Raw genomic sequence first — 26,966 nt, 5'->3', positions numbered from 1 at the left:
CCAGTGTGGACAAAAGTCAAGCAAACGCAGTGAGACTGAATACGTGCACGAGAGACCAGCCAATCAGATTGAAGTACCTGCCCACTGGTGAAAGTAATGTCAGAGCCAATCAGATTTTTCTTTCTTTTCATAAAGAACGGGGTTCAAATCCCACTTAGGCACTTGTAAACTATCATTTTAGACCATTTTGTCAAAAATCCCTACTGAAAAAAACAGCTTGAACCAGCCTAGGCTGGTTTTAGCTGGTCGACCAGGCTGGTTTTAGAGGGGTTTTGGTCATTTCCAGGCTGGTTTCCAGCCATTTTCAGCCTAGTCTTATCTGGGCAGGCTGGGAGATGACCAGCTAAAACCAGCTTGACCAGCCTAGCCAGGCTGGGAGCCCAGCCAAAACCAGCTATGTCCAGCTTAAACCAGGCTGGTCAAGCTGGTTTTAGCTGGATTTTGCTGGTCAATTCAATTCAATTCAGCTTTATTTGTATAGCGCTTTTACAATGTAGATTGTGTCAAAGCAGCTTCACATAAATGGTCATAGTAACTGGAACAGTGTGGTTCAGTAACTGGAACAGTGTGGTTCAGGTTTTAGTGTTTAAGTTCAGTTCAGTTCAGTTTAGCTCAGTTCAGTTTCCAGCCTGACCAGCTAAGACCAGGCTGGAAATGGCTGGAAACCAGCCTAGAAATTACCAAAACCCCTCTAAAACCAGCCTGGTCGACCAGCTAAAGCCAGCTTACCAGCCTAGGCTGGTTTAAGCTGGATTTTTCTGCAGGGATATTGTAATGTTTAACAATTTATTAGAGCCACAAATTATCTAAAACTTGTTTTCATGTTTGAATAGGCAATAAATGTGCTAAATAAATTAAAATAGAAATACCCACAGTGAAACAGTTATATAAATTTAAATATTAGTTTAAATACATTCATAGTGGTTTTAAATATATTTTAATATGTAAAGTAGAGTTCAAATTCAACAAACTGAATAAAACAAGTCTTCGTTTTTAGTTTATTTAAAAACAATTACAAATGGAGTAATTCAACTCACAATTAAATGATCTCATTGAGTGATGGAATAATAAAGGTAAAACTTTAATTGAATGATCAGTCAAGTGTTTTCCAATGAAATCTGTTAAAATAAGAGTCCTACAAAACAGGAACATAGACACTCATGAAACGAAATGTGATTATCAATTGTATTTTTTATTAGATGGTTGGTTTTAAGTACCTTAAAAATAGTAGATAAGCCTTAAATATAGAGGGGGAAATACAGAAAAACAAACAAACAGAAATTCAACAATATAGATGCATTACATTACAATCTCGCAATAAAAAATTAATTAAAAACCATATAGAGGAATAAAATATTGCTAAGAGGCATAACATCAACAATAATACAAATACTTTTAAGGTTTTAAATACTAAATAAAATTAATAGTATCAATCCAAAATATGAAAAAGGTAACACTTTACAATAAGGTTGTATTAATTAATTAAGTTTATCTATGTACTAATGTGAACAAACAATGCAGTGAAGTACAGTTACAAATCATTACAGTATTCATTAATTAATGGAAATAAAATTATTGGTTAACCTTTGTTAAATCACAGTGCATTAACATTAATGTTAACAAGCATACCTTTAAATTGTAATTATGCAATAGTAAATGTTAAACTATAATTAATAAAGGTTTAAAAGTATAGTTCATTATTAGTTTATGTTAGTACATAGATTAACTAAAAAAAACCTTATTGCAAAATGTTACCAAAAAATAACAAAACACTTTTTTCACAGTTTTAAGAGCTTTAAAAATAAATTATATATATCTAGTTATTATGGCATGTAATTATTATTACTACTAATTAAATAGTTAGAAAATACTGTCAGAGGATGGGCAATACACAAAAATAAAACATAATATGCGCATTGACACAAACGACCAAGTGCAAAAACATAAATTACAGCCATGTTCATTCATAATTATGTGAAATAAATGACGAGAGGGTAAGTTTGGTTAAAAAAACTGAAGTTCATTGACTTATGCACAACAGTAAAATAATGCTTTTGCACAACAGTAACACATTGCGAGTAGTTAAGTATCTTACCTTTGACAGATGTTGTAAATCCGCTGAATAAAACAAAAGGAGTAGATCGCGGATGTGTTTATTTCACTCTCTGAGTCAGAATGAAAATGGCATCTTCAAATTTCCCGCTGGGGCAAAAACACGGAAGTGCGCCACAAAGCGCTAGTGGTCGAAAGTATGCGCGCATGCTTTCTGTCTCACACACACACACACAGAGAGATAGAGCGCTCCGTGTCAACATACTTTTTATCTTTGGGCTTTTTATAGAAAGTAGCAAGTCTTTACAAGTCAATAGGCGCAAGTCCAAGTGAAAGTCCGAGTCATTTATGTTCAAGTCCAAGTCGAGTTGCAAGTCTTTTCATATTTTGTCAAGTCGAGTCTGAAGTCATCAAATTCATGACTCGAGTCTGACTCGAGTCCAAGTCACATGACTCGAGTCCACACCTCTGACAAAGTGGCACAAATATATTTGTTATTTAAACAACGTAACGCAAAACATGAAAATTACTGTTACAGTGGATCGGAAAATAGCAACAACACGTGCAATACATGTCTTGCAGTTGTATAATAGGGCCCAAAGTGTTGTTCTAAAGTTTTAAAATACTTTTTCAAAATTCTTTGAATATTAATATAAAATTCAAAACACAGCCTTTATTTTAAACTTATTTCAATTATTTTATTAGATATTTTGCTTTATTTGAACTGATTTGAATGTTTTATAATATTCATTATAAACATCTTTACTAAATTTAATTACCATTTCTTTTTTTAGCATATTAATGCACCTTTGATTAAAGAAAGTAAAAACAAATCTTACTGCCCACAACTTCTAAACAATAATGTAAATAATGTTATTACAGAAAATCAATACTGATTTGAAAATTTGAATTACTGTCTCACTTCTGTTACTCCCCAACACTGACACATATACACTGGTTGCTCTTTTATTAAAGGATCAGTCAGAGGAAGGAAAGGTTTCCAACAAAAGTCAAAAAGGTTACTATAACCAACAGAAACACATTATAGGGCTGATTGAGAAAGCCTCTGGTGGGCTTCTGCATTTTACACTGTCCTACAGACTCACACAAACTCATACAGGGGTAGAGAGTTGAGGATTGAAGTTGGAAGGAGGATGCAGGCACCAAACCACACCAAAATCTGCTCTTCAAATCAAAATATTCACATTATAATTTGTTTATTATAATAACATTAATATATAATAATGTTTGTGAGGTCCAAGCTCATTGGAAATACATGCCTCAGCATACATTTTTGTGAAGCATAAAAAGAGTTGCTCCAGTTATGTTTTTTTGCACGTTTCAGAAGACAAGTCCATTCAAGGGCGCTGTTTTGGGGTTTTTTGGTGAATTTTTTTTTTTTTTTACATTTTTGTTAATGTGAAAAACATAACTTAAGGTATGTTTTGATGTATGTTGTTTCAAATGAAAGTCTTTCTTGTACACATTCAAGAGAAAGCAGAGCTTTTAGATCACAAGTGAACCCCAGACCTAAACCCTTCTCTAAAATCAACAAATAATGTTTTCAAAAGCAAACATAAAAGAAAACTGCACTACAACCACATAGTTTAACATTAATTTTACACTGCTTGTTTCTCGTTTGTGGAGCTGAAATTCACTGGATCTTCATCACAAGTAGAACACTCTACAAAGTGACAGTTTCCTGCCGCAAACGTTGTCCGAAGTATAAAATTCCAAACTTATTCAATTTAAAATTATAAACGAAGTTCTTTTGAGGTATTTTTAGATGCAGTACAAAGAGCTGCACAAAAATAATGTTTTTTGTCAATAATATGTCCCTGTTAATATCATCACTGTGACAATAAGCATGTTTAAGTACAGCCAAAACATTGTTGCTGCTTGTTCAAACTACTTATTTAAAATGAGCTGTATTAACACAACTCTTGAGTTATTTCAGGACAACTCAATTGTTTTGGGCTCCATGCCCATGTTTTGACGGTCCATGCGCAGAGCGCAAAACGCAGGGCGCAAACATTTTCAGGGCGTGTCAGGACGCGTTTTTGCTAATTTAAGGACGGGAAATCTGCCTTGCGCCGCGGCGCATGGTCTAAAAGGGTTGAGTTTATTTTCTTAATGAGTTATAGGTGTGTTTTGAGAATAAACCAATTAGAGTCTCATCTCCCATTCCCTTTAAGAGTCAGCTGCGTTGTGCCAAGAGCGCATTCGCTATTTACAGGACGCAAAGTAAGTCTAAGTGGAAAAAATGAGCATTTCACAAGCAAACAGTTAACAGTTTTTAACAGAAAACTGTTAAACAGAGCATCTACTGCATGAGAATGAGAGATAATGGATCCCTTTCACTTTCGCTCTTGGATAGAGAAACCTTTACGCACAGACATCAATTAGTCTATAAATAAATACTTTTGTTTGTTAAGCGCAAATATTCGTTTCAAAACTATTTCTAAATTCAGTTCTAATTTCCAGCAAACGAATAAATGAATAATGATAGCAAAATGTGCTCAAAAACCTGAGTTATATCCTAAAACACATGCTGTGCCCCATATGGTCTAAAACCTGACAGGTGGGCAAATCTAAGCTTGTTTTTAATAAAACAAATATAAATATGGATATAATAAATAATACGGCTAATAATAATAACATTATACAAAAGCAAATTGTTATGAATGAACTGAAAAAGCCTCCCGAGATGAAGACATAAAAGCAGTGATTTTTCATATTTATGTAGGCTAGAAAATAATGTTTTGTTATATTTTAATCCTTTATGTTTATATTCTATATCTATTCTTATTATATCCTATATATATATATATCCTTAATATTTACATTTTTTCATATGTAAAGATGTTTGCCTATTGCTCTCTTGTGCGTATTAAGCAGTGCGTAAGAGTTTAGACTGGGTTAGTTTTGGTCTAATGAAAAATCTATTAGAGATTCTCAAAATAGCAACGCACCAGTGGTCCGCCTCAGAACGCCTCCCTTTTTAGACCAGAACGCCTATGGGCGCACAAATGAGCACTAATGCATTTGCTATTTAAACAGCGTAGCGCAACGCCTCAAAACGACTCTTGCGCCAAGCTGAAACTACCAAAAGACTACTGCGCCACGCCTTGCGCCACACTACACCGGTTGTATGATAGGGCCCCTTATGTTCAATCCACTTAACTTGTGTTTGGACAACATGAAGGAATTGCATGGGACCCAGCATTTTTTACAGTGTACGTTTTTGCAGTTTCACAAAAATGTAGAGCGAAGCACGTACTTTCCATGAGCCCATGTTGTGTTTGTGTCTGTTGTGCTAAATATAACCTAATCATATGCCAACAGAACCTTTTCTGAAAATGTAAATGAGAGAAAAGCACAAATAAAAGTGACTATGAGAGCAGAGCATCAGTGTGGTGACGTGAGGATCAGTTCTGCATCTAACCTGAATGCGCAGATACCTCTGCCACTGCTCGAACTGAAGAAATAAACACGCAAAATGATGCACACGACAACACACAGAAACAGACAAAGTCATTCCTGTGACATGTCAGCACAAAATCCTGTTCTACATTAACATGACAGAAATGGATCAATGCAACACTCAAAATCATCATCAAAATCATAAATATATATAAAATCAGGGCTTGACATTAACGTTTTTGATAAGTTGTTTTCCAACATTACTAGCCACTCAGCATTTTCACTATCCACAACTTTGTTGTTGGGACGAATTATTTTACATGCATAAATATGACTTTAACATGCTACATTTACTTGATTTAGATTTTGTGTTATGTCAACATGTTTCTTCATTCATTTCACTTTTTGTGTGAGCTTGCTCAATGAACATGAGCAAATGGGTCATGGTTTCATAGTGTCATATTACAATTTGTTTTTATTTCACTTTTCAGAGCTCAAAACTAAGGATTTACTAAATTTATCTCTGACCACACCAAACTTAAATAATTAATTATTCCTTAGCCACAGGTTTTAAATGCATCCAAACAAGCAAAATATTGCTATATACTATACTTTTTATTAAACAAAACATTTCTTTAAAAAAAAAAAAAGAAAAACAATTGACATTAAAAAAAATAATTATTGTCATGTAACTAAAACATGCACCATAATCCGTCCTGGCTAAAGGTACCAGATCACTACACAAAAATGGGGAGCTAATCTCCCATTAAAGCAACGTTATTGTAAAAAAATTATAATTAAACCATATTAACAAAAATAACTAAGCAAAAAAAAAAAAACAGGTAAAAAACATACTGTGTGTGATATTGAAAGGATGATCACATGCACATGATTAATGCACAGGTCAATTAATAATCTGTTCAAATAATAGTTAAAGTGAAAGCAACTGGTGCCGCTTACAAAAAGACAAATCTGAAGGTCTTGAAAGCAGCAAGACTGTAGGTGCATGAGAATAACATTTTGTTTAGTTTATTTGAAAGAGAACCAATCACACCAGCTGTGTTTTCAGGCACAATTGCGTCACCCAAGGAAACAGGAGCGTGCACGCATTTAAACAGTCGCATGCATCACATCAGCTGTTAGCGCGAGTGATCATCCTCTCATTCGGTATTCACCTGCTTTCTTTTGCTCGCGCAAACAATTTTGTGAGTCATGCTGCTTCTCGATGCTAAGATCGCTTTTGCACTAGGGTCGGGTCGATAGACGATGCCATCGTCCATCGCCAATGCCAATAGACAACACGATGCTGAGCCGGTATCGCCGATGCTCCGCGCCGGTTGCAAACCTGCTCGCGATAAATACACACTCAGACCCTGTTTACACTCATACGTCTTAGTGTTAAAATGGCATTTTAAAACAAAAATGATCCACATCCACACCCATACAGTGTTTTACTTAGCATTTCTGAACAGTCCTCTGTCCGCTGAAAACGCACATCACGTATCCACACACAGACACAAGTATTGCTCATTGCAGAGCCAAACACACACACAGCATGTGCTCCTTTGAGCTCCAGAGACAAAGAGCAGAGCAGTGGGAGTATCTATGCATTTGCGGGTCTCATAATGCCCGCAAACGAGTGATAATCTCCCGGAAATCACACGTCTCCCTACCGGTTCTCGAATAAGTCAAGCACCCTTCTCACCCCCGGATCCCTCCTCGCTCTTCAGGCACGTTGCGCGGTTTACCCCCCGCTCGATCACTCGCTCTTCACATGATGACGATGCCATTGTCCATCGCAATGTTTCACATCAGACATCACACAATGCCAAATTGGTCGACATCGGCCATCCCTAATTTGCACGCACATTGGGTTATCCTTATTGCCGAACCCTGCTTTTAAGAAAACTACAATTTTATAATTATTTTCAACTGCCCAAAGTGGCTAGTGGGAGTGTCTGTCTAACCCACAGCTGAAGTATACCCGCATTTGATATTAATGTCAAGCCCTGTATATATATATATATATATATATATATATATATATATATATATATATATATATATATATATATATATATAATTATCTCAACCCAAATATTGAACAATAGTGCACAATTTAAAGTTTATTCCAAATGTCATGGTATGGAGTAATCATTTGAACAAACAGAAGTGTATTTAGTTTAATTTTATGCTAATGTAGTTATTAGAAAGTGTTAACAAATCATCATCAGAGTTTGTACAGACTTAAATCAAAACATTTAAGCGTGTTTTTTCTTACCTTAATTCCCTCCAGCACTGGTGCAGTGTCTCGTAGTGTTTCTGAATGGATGGCCACATCTACACTGGACAGAGCGTGTTCTGCATCCACCCGTCGTTCTCCTTCCACCTCCAGCACCTCAGCCTCCTGACGACACATTAAAAAAAAAGCTTCCAGAAAGAGTTCATCTACACTACCGGTATGCCGCAGACATCACTGTCTGACTGTATTGACCTGTGACTGTGTCTGCTCCTTTGCTTTCTCTGCAGCATCAGCCAGTCTCTCCAGCTCTCGCTCTCTGTTCTCCTGTCTGATGGCCGCCTCTTCCTGCAGCGTGGTCTCCAGCTTGGTCTTGTTATCCACTTTAGAGAAGTCTAGCTCTGCTACTTTCACCTGTGCCTCTTTAGCCTGTGAATGCACAAGCGAACACACACTCATTTCAGTAGGAATATCTGAAGTGCTCCTAAGCATACCAAAATTATTTTTACCCCTTTTACGTTCTGGAGTTTGAGTCACATTTTTTTATGGTCTGCAAAAAAAATTAGGATCAAATGGTGGCTGACATTAGCACAGGGTTCTGGTTTTATTCAAAATATGAATTAAAGTAAAATAAAACTCATTGCCTTGCCATCTAACATACAACAGTTGTTGCCAGGGCTGGACTGGGGCAAAAAATCAGCTTGGCATTTTGGGCCAGAGCGGCCCACTACATTCAATCAAAATGCTATCTATCTATGCACGTCCAGTATTTTAATAAACTCATATTTTATAAAACACAAAAGCCATATATATGAAATAAATAAATAAATACAAACTTTAATTATAAAAATAACTTTAAAAAATAATTTAATTTCTGTATGCTGTCCATAAAGATATTTGTTGAGTTCTAAAAAATACACTATTCATTCATTTATTTTTCTTCGCATATGTCCATTATTTATCAGGGGTTGCCGCAGTGGAATGAACTGCCAACCATTCCAGCATGTTTTATGCAGCAGATGCATTTCCAGCCACAACCCAATATTGGAAATCACCCATACACACACATTCACACACACTCATACACTACAGCCAATTTAGCTTATTCAACACACTATTCACTCTGCTTATATTCAGTAATAAACTTAACAAAAACTGCCTGCTGATCCATGGGTAAATCTTCAAAGGGAACAGTGTACTTTATAACCTCTTTCACCTCATCCTGCTTGCTGTTTCACTATCTAAACAACGAAAACATAATATAAGTCAAATTTGTTTCATTTTGATATTATGATTAACAGACACCAAACAGCCTCGTGTAGCTGCATATTTATATGAGCATCATCTTCACTCTGCATATTTATAACAAAACAGGGCTTAAATATAACTGCCTCCTTTCATTCTCTTTGAAAAGAACAAACTTTACCCCGTCTCTTTTGCAGAATATCAGTTTTAATAATCAATAATGGCCATTATAACAGTATAACGTACAATAAATTTATATGATAAATGTAAGCAATCAGTCAATATGCAAAATCAGTGTACGTAGTTACATAAATTAATATATAAGCTTATCTTTGCACTCAGCCAAAACAACAAGATGAATTCAATATCACGTTTAACAACTATAGTGAGATGAGATCCAGCAGATGAACTGTCTGACGTGCATTATACTCTCATATGGGGTTTATGCTCACCCGCTGAATTACTGGCTGTAGCTCTAGGCAGAGAGTGTGTGGTCACGTGATTTGCGTTTTTAGCCGTGTACTAGAATGAACGGAGAACTTTTCAGAACCGCAAAATGAAACGCCGGTGTATTTCCCGCGATTTCTCTGCGCCTCCCTTGCATTTCTTCTCTCTGATTCTCGACTATTTTGACAAATAAACACAGACGACGCACGCTCTTACAGAGCCCAAAATAGGAGTTTGTGATTGTGCCTGCCCAATGTCAATACAGAAAAGAGCCAATGGGCTGCAGAGTGTCACATGGGCCAGCCCGGTCTGTCTGTCCGGGGGAAAAAAAGCATCTTACTTTCAGAGTCACAGATCACAGCAGCGTCAATTAATAAGGCAGAAAAAAACAATAGGCTGCTAAGCCATTTATGGGCCGATCAGATCATAAGACGATGATCAGCCCGGCCCAAAAAGTACGTCGGCCCACCGGGAAAGTGCCCGGTCTGCCAGATGGCCAGTCCGCCCCTGGTTGTTGCCATACAACAGTTATCAGCACTCCTACAGCTTCTTCGCCCACACAAGTGGCAAGAAGAGGACTACAGTTTGACAAATACTGCAGATGTTGGGCAACATAATGTACTTTTGAAGCTTTTTTAGTAGAGAATGAAGTTGTTTAGATTGCAACCACGCAGTTTATTTATAAGGATAGTGCCTATTTTAAATTTTTATCATTTCGGAGATTCAGCGCATTGGGGGCCAGCCAGCCATACTGAGCGGAGCAAAGACGGTTGATGTTCCACCACCAGACGGCGACAGAGACTGCATAATAAGTCTTGAGGAGAGAAAAACAGCATTTTCTCAGCATATGTTATAGCTGAACAAATCATTACAGAACAGGTAAGTGACATTCTATGTCGATCTCTCTCTTTAGTATGTTGTAGTGCTGTATTTTTACCATAGTAATCTCGTAGTGTTTGCTTTGCTATGGTTTTTCATGGTTAATTATTGTGATCTCACGATTGCAACAGAAATACTGTGAAATTTCTGTTGACTGATGGCATTTCATGCCATTCAGCCTTATAATCTTAAAATGTGAGAATGCAAGAGAATCATTCAAATTCTAGATCTAAAGTGACATTGGTGAAGTAGCAATGGTTTCTACTGTTCTGACGTCAGCTGCAGATGTGAACGGCAGAAATAATTCCCCTTACAAAAAGGTTTTTAGACTCTCCGTGTTAGATTTTCTTTTTAATCACACGATTATGTTGTCGAACAGTTGTAAAAATGCAATGTCACATTCGTAGCAGTGAGATATGGCTTTTCGTCACTGGTGGGACACTAAGGCATATCACATATCACTGCTACGAGTGTGATATTGCTCATATATATGCACATAAACAGTTGAAGGCACAATTATTAGTCCACCTTTGAAATTTTCTATTCTTTTTCATATATTTTCCAAGTTATGTTTAAAGGAGAGATTTTTTAAACATAATAGTTTTAATAACTAATTTCTAATTGTTTATTTCTTATTTTATACTTATTTCTTGTTTTCTAACTGTTCTAGCTCTTTTTTTCTTTTAATTTTGCCATGAAAACAGTACATGGTATTGTTTTCTAATTATTTAGCAAAATGCTAAAATTCAGTTTAAAATGCAATTGAATTAGGTTCTCCTAAGTTATTGGACAACAGTGGTTAAGGGGGCTGTTAATATTTGCCTTATAAACTGTTTTAATAGTTAGGAAAAGCTGTTTTTATTACAGCCAAAATAAAAGAAATAATACATATACCAGAGGAATAAATATTATAGGAGATATTGTGAAAATTTCATTCCTCTGTCAAACATAGCGTTGAAAATATTTATAAAGAATGAAGAGTTAATCATTATATAAACATTGTTCATTATACATTAATTAAAATATATTACAGAAACCATATTTGTAGTTAGGTGCTATACTTGTGCTTTAGACTTTCAAACATAACAAAGTATCATCCACTGCCACTGCTGTCAAGTATTTGTTTAGCATATATTGACTTCACATCATTAGTGTCAGTTTCCTTTAAAGGTGCTGTATGTAAGTTTTTGACTCTACAAAAAAAAAAAAAAAAAACTCTGTTCTAAAAGTACCATAATATGTTTGCAGATATTTAAGAAACATGCTAAGAGAACATTCTTGTTTATCCGAAAAACAATGCTTTAGTCAGATTTTCTGCTTTGAAAATGCCGGAACACCGTCTTTGTTTTGGTTCCATTAACCCGCCCAATGCCAGTTTAGCCAATTATAATTTAGCAGCGCAAGTTGCCTTGTTGGAAAACACCGTATTTCATTCATTCATTAATTCATTCATTCAATCATTCAATCATTCAGAAAGGCTCTCAAAGCATGCATCCATGACCGAAATGTGACCTCCGGTGAACAGTAGCAAATTCCTTCCACATGAGGTTATTAATTAGCAATAATAATATAAATATTACTAATTTAAACATTAGGTGAGCAGTTTACATTTTAACCCTGTGTCCCAACAATACACTACGTGACAAGATTTGCAGTAATGAGCAATTAGGCTGTTTGCACCAGACGAAACGTGATAGAAATTTAAATACAACCTTTCAAAAGCACAGAATATGCACTCACTCATGAAATGGCAAGGTTTATGATCTATTTAATAAATAAACCCCTTTAACATTATTAAATGTACATGCTGAATCACTAGTGTATTGGTTTGCATTATTTCACAGTTCTAAAGTTTACTTTCAAACAGTTGATTTTATTTTCAAGATCTGAGGCGAACTATCTGCTGCTGCTTTCAGTAGTATGCCAATAAATGTCAGGTAAAATGGCATTCAAACTCACATTGTTAGCATTTAACACTGAATAAAGTACATGAGGTGTACCTGAGGTGATCATTGTCATTTACCCAATTGTATAAATCTGTGATAAATAGAAGCCATTTCTAATATATCAATTTGAGGTGTTGGTTACAAAAAAACTAACTAATACTAAAACGATTAGTTTGGGCTTGAATTTTTTTTAGAATTTAACAATTTAAGAAATGTAATTTGAAGTAAATGTGCTGCTAAATTGAAAGCACTGTGCAGTAAAGGGAACTGAAATGCATGTTTTGTGAATGTTGTGTTTTATTTAGAGCAACCAGTAGCCTTTCTTTTTAGTTATAAACCTCAGTGAATTATGTATTTTTTTCTTCTCAGAAATGCAATTTTGACCCAATTTGACTTGCTTTCTGAAAAACACACAAAAAAAATCTTTGTAAATATTGCGTATCTTGTCCATCACGTACCATGATCTCTGGCAGGTTCTGTAGTGTGGTTTTGAGCTGGTCTGCGGGAGACAGTGTGTCCGGCAGAAACATGGCTCGGGACAGCAGCAACAGAGATGTGGGAATGTGCTGATTGAGGTGAAGCTCCAACCACTGACACGATCAGAAAAAACAGATGCACAATGAGAAGACGGATAGCTAGAATATGATTGATCACAGAGGGAAGTGTTTACCTGTTTAAGCTGCTCTCTCAGTCTCTCCTCCGTCACCCCCAGAGCTCTCATTCCTCTCACTCGACAAGCCGCCTGCAGCTCATTCGCAGTCAGACTATCCACTCCCTCCTCGGCTATCAGCTGATAATCACACACACAGATTTAACTCAAGCTGGTATAGACATTTAAAACAAAAAAACATTAAATACATGACTTAAAAAGGACAAAACTTATTTCATTTCATTTTAAAAGTAATTTGTATCATTTTTAAAGTCGTTTTTTAGCATCAATGCAATAAAAGTGCAACATTTTGCACTTTGGCTTTTAAGTGATGCCTTGAAATGATGTCTCATGTATAATGTTCTTTTTACCTTTCATTACCTATTGTCATTATTGCCTTTATCCCTTCTTTCTTTACAATTTTTACAATCTTATCAGTAAAGCACTTTAGGATATATCTTTAAAAGTGCTATAGAAAAGAACATTTATTATTATTATCATTATTATTACCTTAATCTTTTGGTAACACTTTAGAATCATGGTACATTAGTTAATGTTAACGAATTTACTAACATAAACCAAGTATGAATAATCTTGTAAAGCATTTATTAATCATAGGTCAACATTAGGCAATAAATTATTAAAATCCAAAATGTGTGCTTGTTAACATTAGTTAATGCACTGTGAGTTGGCATGAACTAACATTATGTAAATTAATTAAATTTTTAATAATGTAAGTTCATGGTTACTTACAGTGCATTAACTAATGTTAACAAGCTAATTCAATAATTAATTTAATGCCATATCAGCAACATTGGCTATATGCATGGCAAAACCTATACTAAAAATACTATGAATATACAACAATCAATAATATCAGTTTTTTTGATAAACATTCATTGTATAATAAAAACTTACAAATAACAACAACACTGATTAGAGTCATATACAATCTTTCAGTTTGATCAATAACAAATATTCTAAAATTCCTCCAAAAGGCATCTTTTAAACATTTCTCTTAAAATATCTCTTGTATAAAAACATTATCTAATATAATTTTTAAATACACATTTTATTAAAAAAAAGTTTTTATCTTCAAAATATTTTTTTGACAATATTTTACATATTGTATCTATTTAAATTAAATTACATTAAGTAATGTTAAAGATGAATACATACCATGGTAAATGTATTAATAATTGTCATGTTAGTAAATACAATAACAAACATTAACTAATGGACCATTATTTTAAAGTGTTACCAATTTTTCTTCCTGTACATCAGAACAAGTTCTACTTAATTACATACTACTGCGGTTGAACAATAAGCACATTTTTCACCACCATTTACAAAAAACACGCAGTTATCCACGAAAATGGCTTTCAGTGTAACAGTATTATTATTTTGTATTATATAATTTTACATTATAATATTTAGAACAAGAAACATTCGCTGACATTAAAGGAATCCATTTAGGGATCAACATCTATGCCATTTTCCTACAAGGGTACCTATTTGTCAGTAAAAATCATTTACTAATTATTTTATACATTAAAGCAAGTACAGGCCAGAATAAATATCTTGTTTTTAAATAAATGTGCTTTTCCTAAATGACAATGTAGCCTTATGTCACCCAAATTTATTTTCAAAAAAGTTATTTGAAACATGAAATATTTAAAATATTTTGCATGTATATAAAAAAACTTCAGTACATTTATTTTCATGCAAATACCAACATATCCCTAATCATTATACACTCCATTCAAAATGCACAATTCTAACTTGAATTAAACATCATGAATGTATATTTAATCAAAAAAGGATGGCAGAATAAGATCTTTAAAAGATGATATACATGACAATTTAAACATCATAACTATTTTAAAGATTCTTTTTATAGTATCCAATAACCAAAAGATATGAAGCACGACAGTTTTAAATGTTTTTGTCTAGGAACAAATTAGAACATTAGAAAGAATTCTGAAAGATCAGGTGACACTGAAGACACCAATTATTTTACATTGTGTAGAATAATATCTCACGACATTTCTTTATTTGTAACTGATTAAATGCAGCTTTGAGGAACACAAGAGCTTAAAAACGTAAATATTCTAGCAAAAAAATAAAATAACAGCATACGAGAAACAACTCAAAACATGTGGAAGATAAAAAACAACAATTTAAGCTCAAATTTGTCAGTTGAAACGGTGTCAAACTTGTGGAACAGACAAAAAACTTCATGTAATGTAATTACAAAAACTGACATACTTCACATGAAATAAATTATCAACACAAGGATCCTTCTTTGACACAATTTCTAACCTTGTCATCTGCACGGATGGCTCGAAGCTTCATGATGAGCTGGAAGCGCAAGAAATTGTTGGTACCGATGGACTGCAGCTCCAGCAGTTTGCACAGAGCCACCAGCTGCGGCCGCGTCAGGTTATCCAAAGTCAGTTCGTCCTCAAACAGCTTGGAGAAACGGATGATCTGCTCATTGCTGGGTATCTCTCCAGAGTCCCGGATCTGAGAGAGAAGGCAGAAAGGAACAGAGAGCTTGCCACAGAGGTAGTTCTCAAACAAATCAATTCATAAGCATTGCCACATGGGGGCAGCAGAGGACTGTGTTTTAAACTACTTGAAGATGATGTAGAGATGTTATGGTATGAAAATTTAATATCAAAAAGTGAACAAAGGTACTACACTTAAGGCATTTTACAAAGTATCTGAAAATGAAAAAACAACAAATTAAATTGCAGTTTAATTAAATTTTTTGACAAACAGCATTAACATCATGAATCCCAGCATTTGGATTTGTTTATTTATGTTTAAATTTTCCCTTGTATATTTTTTGGTTTTGTTTTAATAGATATAGTTGCTTTTCTTATTAAAGGGATGATTTGTTTAACCTGCACCTGGTAAACCACCTCAAAATAGATTGGTTTATGTTGTTTTTCACTAAATTAGCATGAAGCTGCTTTATGAAATCCAAAAATTGTTGTGCAATTTCACAAAAATATATAATTGAGATTTTTCTGACTGCTTTTTTGTTCTCAAGAGTGCTCAGTATTCTCAATATGCAAAACTGCCTATTTAAACAAGCAGAATTACCATGAGTTTTGAAAGATGAAGATTTGAAACAGTGACACTAACTGTCAGGAAATTAACTGTGGTTTACTTTGAAATTGGTACAACACTATTCTATTGTACAGCTGTTCTTGTTGTTTTTTCAGATTGTAACCTGAACACATGTAAGTATGATTTACCTTCTGAAAGAAAGTGGAAAACTCTTCGGTCACGTTGCCTTTGGATGCTTTGTTTCTTAGTGCAATTTCCTCGATTGTGTCCTGCAAGAACTTGGCCATCTCCAACTTCACTCTCAGCTCTTTCTTCAGCCTCTCCTCCTGCAAAACAAACACACAAAAGCCCCGTTTTAATCCTGGCATTAAGATTTGTGTCGTTTTGGGAGACATATTCCTGTTTTGTCCACTTTTGACAACTTTTGTGATAAGGGGAGAGTCTATGGGCAACTTCTTTTTCTTTTGTCATCTTTCAATATAATATTGCTAATTATTCTAATTTAAATACTGTACAGTCAAAAAAACACCTTAAAATAACGTAATTTTTTTGATGAAAATGTTTACTGTTCAAATGCTAAGTAAATGTTAAAGCTGTAAAATCATTTACACAGGCAAAGACAACATTTTTAGCTGTATTTTTAATTTTTCCATTAAGTTATGTTTAATAGAGATATTTTTAAGACACATTTTTAAAAACATAATAGTTAATAACTATTTTCTTTTGCCTTCACCATGATGACAGTCCAAAATAGTTCATTAGTTATTTAGCCAAATACTAGTATTAATTTCAGCTTAAAGTGTTTGCTTAACTTGATTAATTAGGCTCACCAAGCAAGTGATTGGACAACAGTGGTATGTACTGTAACCAACTGTAAAGTTATTGGGACGGGGTGCAGATAATATTATTAATATTAGCATTTTTTTCATTTTCAATTTATAAGATTTTTTTAATTATTGCTGCCAAACTAAAAGAAATAAGACCCAATGCAACATTAATATCATTTAAAGTTTAACATATAGATACATCTGTATATACATTAATTTATACATTTAATTTTAAGATTTAGATGGAGTGTTTTTGTGATTTCTTTTTTTTTTTTTTTTTTACACTTTTGTACAGTGGATCAGGTTTTTTTTTATAACATATAGATAAAGAAATACCAATAGAACTTGCAACACTTATTGTAGTCCTTATAATTTTGTTTCAGTATGTTTGCATAAAATAAACTGATTAACAAAAATTTTTGGAATTTATACATTATATAAAGCTCATCTGTTATTTAAAAAACAATTGCACATACTAAGAATGCAAGACTACTACATTTTAGAAATGTAATTTCTAGTCAGGGCGGTACAATGGCTCGGTGGCTAGCACTGTCGCCTCACCGCATTAAAGGTCTCTGGTTCGAGCCTCAGCTGGGTCAGTTGGCATTTCTGTGTGAAGTTTGCAGGTTCTTCCCATGTTCGCATGGATTTCCTCCAGGTGATCCAATTTCCCAATAAGTGTATTGGGTAAGCTTAATTTTCTGCAGTGTATGAATGTGTGTGTGTATGTATGGGTGTTTCCCTAGTACTGGATTGCAGCTGGAAAGGCATCCGCTGCGTAAAAAAACATATGCTGGAATAGTTGATGGTTCATTTCGCTGTGGCGACCACTGACATAGAGAATAAGCCAAAAAAACCCCAAAATGAATTAATTAATTTCTAGTGAAACGCTAATTTTTTATGAATTAAAACCTAAAATATAGATGTAAACTTTAGACAATTCTAACTTTATTTAGCTTTTTCAATATCAGTTATATGACAATTTCCTTTAGATACTGTAGTTATAAAAGCCACAGATTTTTTTTATATGAATGTTCTGATGTATGGAGGACGAAACCCGCAAAAACAATAAATAAATGAATACGAAAATATATAAATAAATGAGTAAATAAATCCATCAAGTCCTGCATAAATACAATAATAAATATGCAAATAAAATAGTGAATAAATGTAATTAAAAATTCACAAATTCCTGCATAAATGAATATATAAATAATTAATAGTGCGGATTTCCTCCAGGTGCTCCGGTTTCCCCTACAGTCCAAAGACATGGGGTACAGGTGAATTGGGTAGGCTAAATTGTCCGTATTGCTTGAGTGTGAATGAGTGTTTCCCCGAGATAGGTTGCAGCTGGAAGGGCATCTGCTGCGTAAAACATATGCTGGATAAGTTGGCGGTTCATACAGCTGTGGTGACCCCAGATTAATAAATGGACGAAGCCGAAAAGAAAATGAATAAATGAATGAATGAATGAATGAATAAGATCCGAAATTAAAACTGAATTTTGATAAACTGCACAGCGCTCGTGCATAAATATAAAAGTTAAGTCAATGTGTTTACTGATTTTTTTTTTGTCAAAATCACTTGGGTTTAACCTTTTTTTTTTATTATTTAAAAGTAACTAACTACAATTTACAGTATAGCATCACCCACTTGTCAACAAAGCTTTTAAACACATGGTGTAAACAGAGAGTGTGTGTGAGACCGATAAATGACGTGTTAGCACATTGGTTTAGTACAGGTTGAGACATTTGCGGCGTGACTTTAACAGAAATACAATTAAGGTCTTAAAGGGTCTTTAATTATAGATTCAAAAGGTCAACTTGCCTTTTTGGACTGTGTCTCGAAGGTGGACGGCAGCATGTTGGGGAAGAGCTTCAGTGCGACAGGAAGCAGAAACTCCATGAACGGAACGATGATAAAAACCAGGAAGGGCAGGAGGCGAAAGACATCTGCACACGTCCTCAGAAACTGCAATTAACACAAGACAGGCAGTGATGTCAGAAGATAGTGGATTTGGGGATGAAATGCAATTATTGATCTGTGATGTTACTTTTAACATGTAGAGCTAAAAATAAAGTAAAGCCCCTGAGAGGCCTGTCATGAAGAGCTAAGAACAGACTTCAGAGAATGAGCTGCTATGTCAGGATGATTACACACACCACTGTATAATTACAGCTCAAATCCTACTGGGATGCGAAAAGACTCTCAAAGGGATGGTTTTTTCCCAAATATTACCTGTCTTCCTCAACACTATTTGGGCACTAAATCTACCCAGAATATCTGCTCTATTTCAGTCTTAAATCTAAATTAATATAAAATGATGATGATGATGATGATGATGATGATGGACATTCACACTTCACCTCTATTCGTTCTTATTAGCTTAATAATAATAATGATAATAATAATTATTATTATTTTTATTATTATTATTATTATAAAAAAATCTTCAAATCTTTATCATCAAAAGAAATCTTTCAACCTCTTTATTAAAACACATTGTTGTATTTGATTTTTCATTTACTGTAATGACATTAACCAATGACAATAATGGAACTACAAAAAACGCAATTATTCTAGGAACAAACCTAAAATGATTCTCTGAATATCAGCATTATAGTGAGGTTTACACAGGCACATATTTCTGAAACTCTTTCTTTCACATTATAACATGCAAAGACATATACAGCTAGAGCCACCCTTATGTTAAACTAGCAATACTATTAAAGGTTTTGTATTTTTAAATTAGTTTTAATTTCAGTACTAGTATTCGGTTTTGGTTGGTGTCATTGCTAGTTTTGTTAGTTTTAAATTTATTTTTTTTTTGTCAATCTGTTTCAATATAGCGTTATATATTTAGTTTCAGAACAGAGCACTTACAGTGTACTCAATCAAAAATTAAACATTCGCACAATTTAAATTAACTCTAGTGCAAACCTCTTAAAAAAAACAAAATGATAATTTAAACAAAGATTGAATCCAAAACCCCACAAATTCAACTTATAAATTATAAAAGTAAAAATAACGTTCTGAGAAAATCATTGGTATTAAATTCTATGCATAGAACATGCCTAGTTTGTATTTTTTGACAGATGAAGAAACTGGCTTTTTTTTTTTATCATTTCGGTTAATTTTGCCAACCAACAACCGTCACTCCTCAAACGAATATTAACAGCTAACTGGTCAGATTAATATTAAAATACTATTTAATTAAAAAATAAACAATTGGCATGTCTATTTTGTGTCTGACACATTAAATGTAGCATTTTAAAATACTGATTTATTTTAAAACGCGAACAGCCGCATAGAGAACATATTGACAACAAAACATCTTTACACACCTGCAGTGTTTCCAACAGCATAGAAAAACAAATATATTAAATAAAAATAATAAAATAGATAGCGCTGCTCTAGATATTTTTTCACTTTAATGACAATTTAAGATTACAAAACGAAACCACTGACTGAATTAGTTTTTTTCCCATCATATTTTTTTTTTCCGTCAAATAAAAATATCAGGCTACCTCAAATCAATCTATCCACAAAAAACATGCATTTAATGATCTGCAACTCTGGGTGTCGCCATCTCATCTGCTATTCCAACGCAATCTAACGGCAATTCGTAACTTTTTAATTTAGTGGCTAATTCGTATGAATTCTTACAATATAATTCGTACAATTTAGTATAATTTGCTCATCACCCAATGACGGTTGGGGTTGGAGGTGGGGTTGGGTGCTACGCCTCCTTTTTAAAATCGTACATTTTCGTACGACTGAACTCGTACAAATTCATACAAATTAGCCACTAAACTGACAAAATGTAAAATACTTATGTTTCCCTGTGAGATCAGGCTGGCTATTCTCTCAGATAGCGTCTTTGATACGAGCACCGATTTTCCTGTGATTTCAGGCATTTGTCAGCGATTTCTCAAAACCTGTCGTCGGGTCAAAAATCAGGGCTAAAAACATGCATAACTCTGATAAACATAACTTTTTCCTATTTTATATTTTATTTCGATTGGCTTTTCTTTAACTGTTGTTAGTTTCAGTTAGTTTTATTTTATCATGAATTATGACATTATTTTTTTCAGTTTACAAAAATGTTTTCGATACAACAGTTAAAGTCTTAGTTTGGTTTGTGGTCATTAGCCACGTTTCCACTATCGCGCCTAAAGCGACCGAGCCAGGGCGAGCCAAGGCCAGTGGCGTTTCCATTGTCACTTCCGGGGCCTAATCGGGCCAAAGCGGGGCTTTCTTGGGGCCAGAGGCCGGCCTTTTTCGGCCCGCCGAATACCTTGGGCCAAAGAGGGCCAGCCGGGGCTTTGGGGCGGAGTGAAAGGAGAGACGGGCACAGTTTTCCGATCGCACACGAGTACATGCGCCAAACACATAAACAAACAAATAAATAAATAAGAGAAAGAAAACATGTGGAACAAATTATAGGCTGGGGTCTTTTTTGCATATGATCGCCCTTATGGTTCTCTTTTAAATGTAAGGTTGTTGCATAAAATGATAGTTTTAATAAGTCACTTTTCTTTGCTGCATCTCTTTGATGTTTCAATAACGCATACTAATCTTTACACCATATTAAAGACACAGCAGACAGTAAAGGTTTTCAAGAGGTTTTTTCAAGTTTAATAAGTGTTTTTGCGCGTTTAGATGCCTGTGCGTGTGTGAGACCGAGGAAAAGAGCGCTCCATTCATAGCTCTGTTGATGTTTTTTCTTTTCTTTTTATTGTTTTAATTTATTTTGGAGATAATACACTATATGAATACAACAGAAAGACATTAAACTTTACAAATTTCATGTCCGCTTTTGTAGGCTCAAAACAATAGTGTCATCTCTAGATAACATAGCCTAAGCTATATTTAAATAATTTAAAGAATTACAAATATCAGATAGGCCTATAATAAAATCACATTAAATAAATAAACCAATATAAAACTAACAAAAGCTATAGCTATAACAATTAGGTACTATATCAAACTGTTTCAAATTTATATTAAACTTTCATTTTTCAAAAGCCTCTTTGAAAAAAAGATTTTCTAAAAAATAAATAAATAAATAAATAAACACCGGAAAATGTTTTAAATATTATTTATAAAGTATTTGGATACGATGATATTAATCAAATTATGCAAACAGAGCATTTTCGGGGTGAGTGAACGCAGAAACTAGGCGACCTTTTTTTTCTTTCTTCCAGCTGCGCAGCACTTTTTTGACGGGGAAAACTGCAAGTTCAAAATGTGTTCTGTGTCCTCAAACAAGTGTGTATGTTTTTATATAACATGGTAAAATTAAAAAAGGAAATTTAAAATACATAAAGAGCTTTATTAGTGCATTGCTGCTGAGCGCAACGAAATATAGGCAATATTTTATTACGTGCTGCTTTTATGTGCTGAAACACTGAACACTTTCCTTTACTTAAGATATAATAAGCAACATCTTTAAATAAAGGGAATCACCTATTAAGTGTCGTAAAGCCTATAGGGAAAAATAATCATGTTTCAGTTCTCTCCGGAGCATTTGGGATGCATGTTGGACAGCGTCTGTCTAGAGGATGTTATAAAATACATTTTATATCAAGTTATTAACGGATAATTTTATATATGTGGTGTTATATTATGGATGTGTGTGCTCCCTGCGCTGGGTCCCTCCGTTGGTGGCAAGACCACTGGATTTAGATGCCAGTCGGTCGGCGAGTAAATGAATATGATGAATGAAAACACACAGGCATGTACATAGACATGCATTGTACTACTGTACAGTAACGTGTCATTTGTTTGTTTTGGTTGTCCTATTTTAATAGTTTCGTGATGATGTGATGGTGTGCTTTATCCGCATGATTCTCGCTAAAGTGGGCGGTTTGAGTGACGTTCGATTCGGGGGATGTTCTGGGGGCGGGGATTGCTGACGCGCTGCAAGCTACTAGCCCCACAGTGGAAACGCGACATGATTTTGGCCTCACTGCTCAACCTCCCAGGCGATTGGCCCGGCCTGGCCCGATATAAGCCCTGGCTCGCACTGGCCTGATAGTGGAAATGCGAAGAGCTTCCTGGGCTTTCTTCAGGTTCTTCACTCTGTCAACAACATTAGCATAGCGAGGTATGCTAATGCACCAGTCTCATCCAGCATCTGTCACACCTCACTCTGGCTATTCTTCTGACCTGCTTCATCCGTAATCCTGCCTATTCACTGACGGCCCTCGCACAGCGTGGCTCCTGGAGCTTTTGAAGGCAGTAATCAACCCCCTTCCCAAACCCTCACTATTGCTCCCACACAGCCACTTCCTTTGGAGAAGGAGAGAGAAGGTTTCTCCATCGCACGCACTCGTCCATCAACATTGTTTTGCTCTTCTCTCTCTGTGCCTGTGGTGATATACATGTCAATGGGCACAACACAAAGGCTCTTTTCAGGCCTGGTTGGCTTAAATTCTTCCCTATAGGACCACTGACACACAGGTGGAGTGAGGGGTGCAGGGAGCCCGCTTATAAAGCTCAAGAGCCTTTGTTAATAATCTCTCATTTTCTAAATTAGTCATATTTGGTCACATTTTTGATAAAGCAAGAAGGAAGTCAGTATTCGCCACGTGGACTTGCTCCAGATATGATTTGAATGCACTGATTTTGGATGGCATCTTCTCAGATCTGAGAGAGATTTCCAATTTGTTGTCCATTTTATTGCTTCATTTTATATATATTATGTATTTCAGATTTAAATTTTATTTAATTTTGTAAAATTTTTGTTCCATTTTTCACATTCAAATGTTTTTTGTTTATTTTCTGACATGAGTTTTTGTCTGTCTCTTTAATTTCTCAATTTTTTTTACAGATTTGAATCAATTATTGGTGTTTGTTTTTTAAGTATTAAAAGTAGAAGTCGACGACTAAGAAAAGTAAACTAGAACTAAAATAAAACTAAACTAAATAATAGTTCCCACTATTAATAGACATAAATAGACATAGCAATGCATGCCTTATAAAACAATTATTTTACAATTACCTTCAAAATATTTTCTATATGTAGATATTTGCAAGAGTGATGTGGTGGCTCAGTGGTTAGCACTGTTGCCTCACAGCAAGAAGGGCGCTGGTTCAAGCCCCGGCTGGGCCAGTTGCCATTTCTGTGTGGAGTTTGCATGTTCTCCCTGTGTTGGTGTGAGTTTCCTCCAAGTGCTCCGGTTTCCCACACAGTCTAAAGAGATGCACAGTAGGTGAATTGAATGAACTAAATTGGCGGTAATTTATGTGTGTGTATGAATGTTTATGTTTCCCAGTAATGGGTTGCAGCTGTGTAAAACATTTGCTGGATAAGTTGTCGGTTTATTCCACTGTGATTTGTACAGAACAACCCAGGGTTTGGAACATACGTGACCTGCGGATTAATTAATTCTTTGCTTGTGGATTAATCCTAAATTTATAACGAATGCAGAGAGATCGCCTCTCACGTCATTTAAATCACATGTATAAAAACTATTAGGCTTTCTTGTAAAATATAATGATGACAGAAGTATTTGTGGTAGGTTATTTGGGATATTAAAGGTGTTTTCTGTCACTACTTGTTCAGGCTGCATTAATGCATTTAGTGTAAGCTGCATGATTAATCATTAAAAGATCAGAATCTAAACACCCACGCAACATAAATGATAAATGATGGTTATTTGCATGTTTATTAATCCTTCAAATTGCTGCATTCAAAGCTGAAAACGCAAAAACCAAGAAAAAGGTTCTTTAGTCTATTGAGTTAGTTATGTAGTTACAAACAGAACACAGAAGTACTGGGATAACCATTTATAGTTTTGATAAAACCCCTGATGTTTGATTAAAATCACTGTCCTATGCATTTAACGACGCTCAAAAATAAAAGTTGTAGGCAACAATTACATTGCTTAACCAATAGGTGGAAAAGAACCAGCCATCAAAAATATGCCATTGAATAATTCTTTAAAAATAACAATGAAACATGAAGTTTTATGAGTGAATAACGGAATCATTTATTGAAAATGAGACTAAAAATAAATATGAGTTGTACAAATTATAATGTTAGATTTCTACATTTAGTGTTATTAGCAACAGTAGTAACAATACATTTTTCACAGTACTGAATAAATGTACAATTTATTTTTATTCAGCTGATTATGTTTTATTTTATTTTATTTTTAATAAAATTACAGCTTCCCAGTTCTGTTTGTTAAAACCAAGTGTCTTGCTGTACTGTTTTTGTAATAAATGGAAAGCAAATTACATTTGTCTCCTCCCCTCTGAAAGTTTGTCCTATCTAGGACTAAAAGAACCATAATGTGATTCGAACCATGAGAATTGTGATTCATTACACCACTATTTATCATGTATGTATTTATTAAATAACTTACACCAGAAAGCCACACACCAAGGGTCTCATGTACAAAGACTTGCCTTAATTTAATACTAAAACATTGCGTATAGAAAATGTGTTGCAAATATGTGTACGCAGTAAAAAAATCTGATGTATGAAACACTGCGTACACGGAATCCCACGCAAATTCTCTTTGTACATCTGAATAAACGTGAAATTGAGCTCAACATACACCCCTCCCTGCCTCCTCCACTGTATAAATATGGTAATGACTCCACTTTGCTAAAACCAAAACGAAAAGGCTATGGCAAAAGCAAGCAAGAAGAGAAACTTCACAAAACGTGAATTGGAAGTGCTCCTATCGAAGGTAGACTGGCAAGTTTGTCCTCCGGAATTAATAAAAAATGAAAAAAAAAATAGAGTGGGAGACTTTAGCTGATGCAGTTAACGCAGTGGGGTCTGAACATCGCACCGTGGATGAATTAAAAAGTAAATGGTCTAATGTAAAGGTGCAGGTTAAGAGGACAACAGCAGCGAACCATCAAAGTGTGGACCGAACAGGTGGGGGAACAGGGGATGCTGAACTACCACCTTTTGAGGAGAGAGTCACCTCAATTATGGGCGACACTTCACTGTCCGGAGTAGTATCCATGTCTGTGAGGGGACACAGATGTAGTCTTACCCGTCAACCCTCCCGTTTTTCCCAAGATTCTCCTGTATGTTACAGTTCTATCCCGCTATGATCCCGTAAACGTATTTCCTGCATTTCTCCCGTATTTTCAGTCTTTTTCTGAAGGGTGGCAAATAAACATTTAAAAAGTCGAGCCCCCTATACGCAACCCATACCGCCGAACCAACAGGGGCCGCCCTTGCTGTTAAATGTGAGTCTGTTCTGTGCTTTCGCTTTGTTTAGGCACGAAAACACTTTAAAATAATTATAAAAACGGCGCGATTCCCTTCCTCTTCATTACAGCTTCCATCTCCCCTTCATATGCAATCCTCAAAACAGCCATAGAGCTGCATGACTGTCAGCTGACGCGCTCCAAAGTGATAAATAGACTGTTTCCTAAACGCATTCTGTACTCGTGACATGAAGCGGAGCAAAAGTCTGGGTTTTGGGTGCGTGTTTAAACAGACATATACACATAATTAATAATATTAATATCTAAAGATGTTGATCTTGGTGGGGTTTTTTTTTTTTTTCAAACACAACTAATTTTGTCCTAAATGAGCAGAAATAGTTAGGAAAGCAATCTATTTGATCAAACAAAAAAAAAATCTAAATAAATAAATAAGAGATTCATTCGTTGCTCTTAAATCAGAATGTGTAAGTTATATAGTGAAGAAATGGCAAATGAGATTTGATAGCCTGATTCCATTTCATTATAACATGAATTATTTTAATAAGCAGAACTGTTTGCTAATTTATTTGCGGCTAATGTATATTTTTATTTTTTTATTTTGTAAATCATAATAAGAAATCATATTACTGACCATTTAACTGCTTATTTACAACGAAACAGCCCCAAATGAGCATATTCAGTAATTAAGTTTTTTTTTTTTAAAGGGGTCGGGGGAATCCCTCATTTTCACATTCCAATGTTGACAGGTATGATTAGAGGAACACTTTTAGTGCGGTAAACCAGCACCCCTCCACTCTTATCAAGGCAGTGCCACCGGCATTTCAGCTGCCTAATCGCCCATTCTACAACTGGCCAACACTGCCATAGACTAAGGGTTGTATACATTTGCTAAATGCTTTTATATGTTCTAAATCCCGCACGCACGCACATACAATAAATACAATAAAAATATAATATTATTCTACAATTCACCACACTTT

The 26,966-nt window shown here is 34.8% G+C and overlaps 1 protein-coding gene across 9 annotated transcripts in view; it reads right to left on the bottom strand.

Moving 5' to 3' along the window:
• The window catches only part of letm1 (leucine zipper-EF-hand containing transmembrane protein 1), a 68,928-nt gene that overhangs the window by 14,940 nt on the left and 27,022 nt on the right, over nt 1-26,966 (bottom strand). For 5 of the 9 annotated variants that reach the window (NM_001045208.1, XM_005156569.5, XM_068212916.2 and 2 more), the window contains 7 exon segments: nt 7,757-7,882; nt 7,970-8,143; nt 12,690-12,821; nt 12,902-13,021; nt 15,203-15,406; nt 16,147-16,284; nt 18,613-18,756. In NM_001045208.1, coding sequence (NP_001038673.1) covers nt 7,757-7,882; nt 7,970-8,143; nt 12,690-12,821; nt 12,902-13,021; nt 15,203-15,406; nt 16,147-16,284; nt 18,613-18,756 — 1,038 coding nt within the window. 9 annotated transcript variants of the gene reach the window in all.

Source organism: Danio rerio, chromosome 13 (genome assembly GCF_049306965.1).
Source record: "Danio rerio strain Tuebingen ecotype United States chromosome 13, GRCz12tu, whole genome shotgun sequence".
Lineage (NCBI taxonomy): Eukaryota > Metazoa > Chordata > Actinopteri > Cypriniformes > Danionidae > Danio > Danio rerio.
This window is presented reverse-complemented; position numbering and strand designations above follow the sequence as displayed.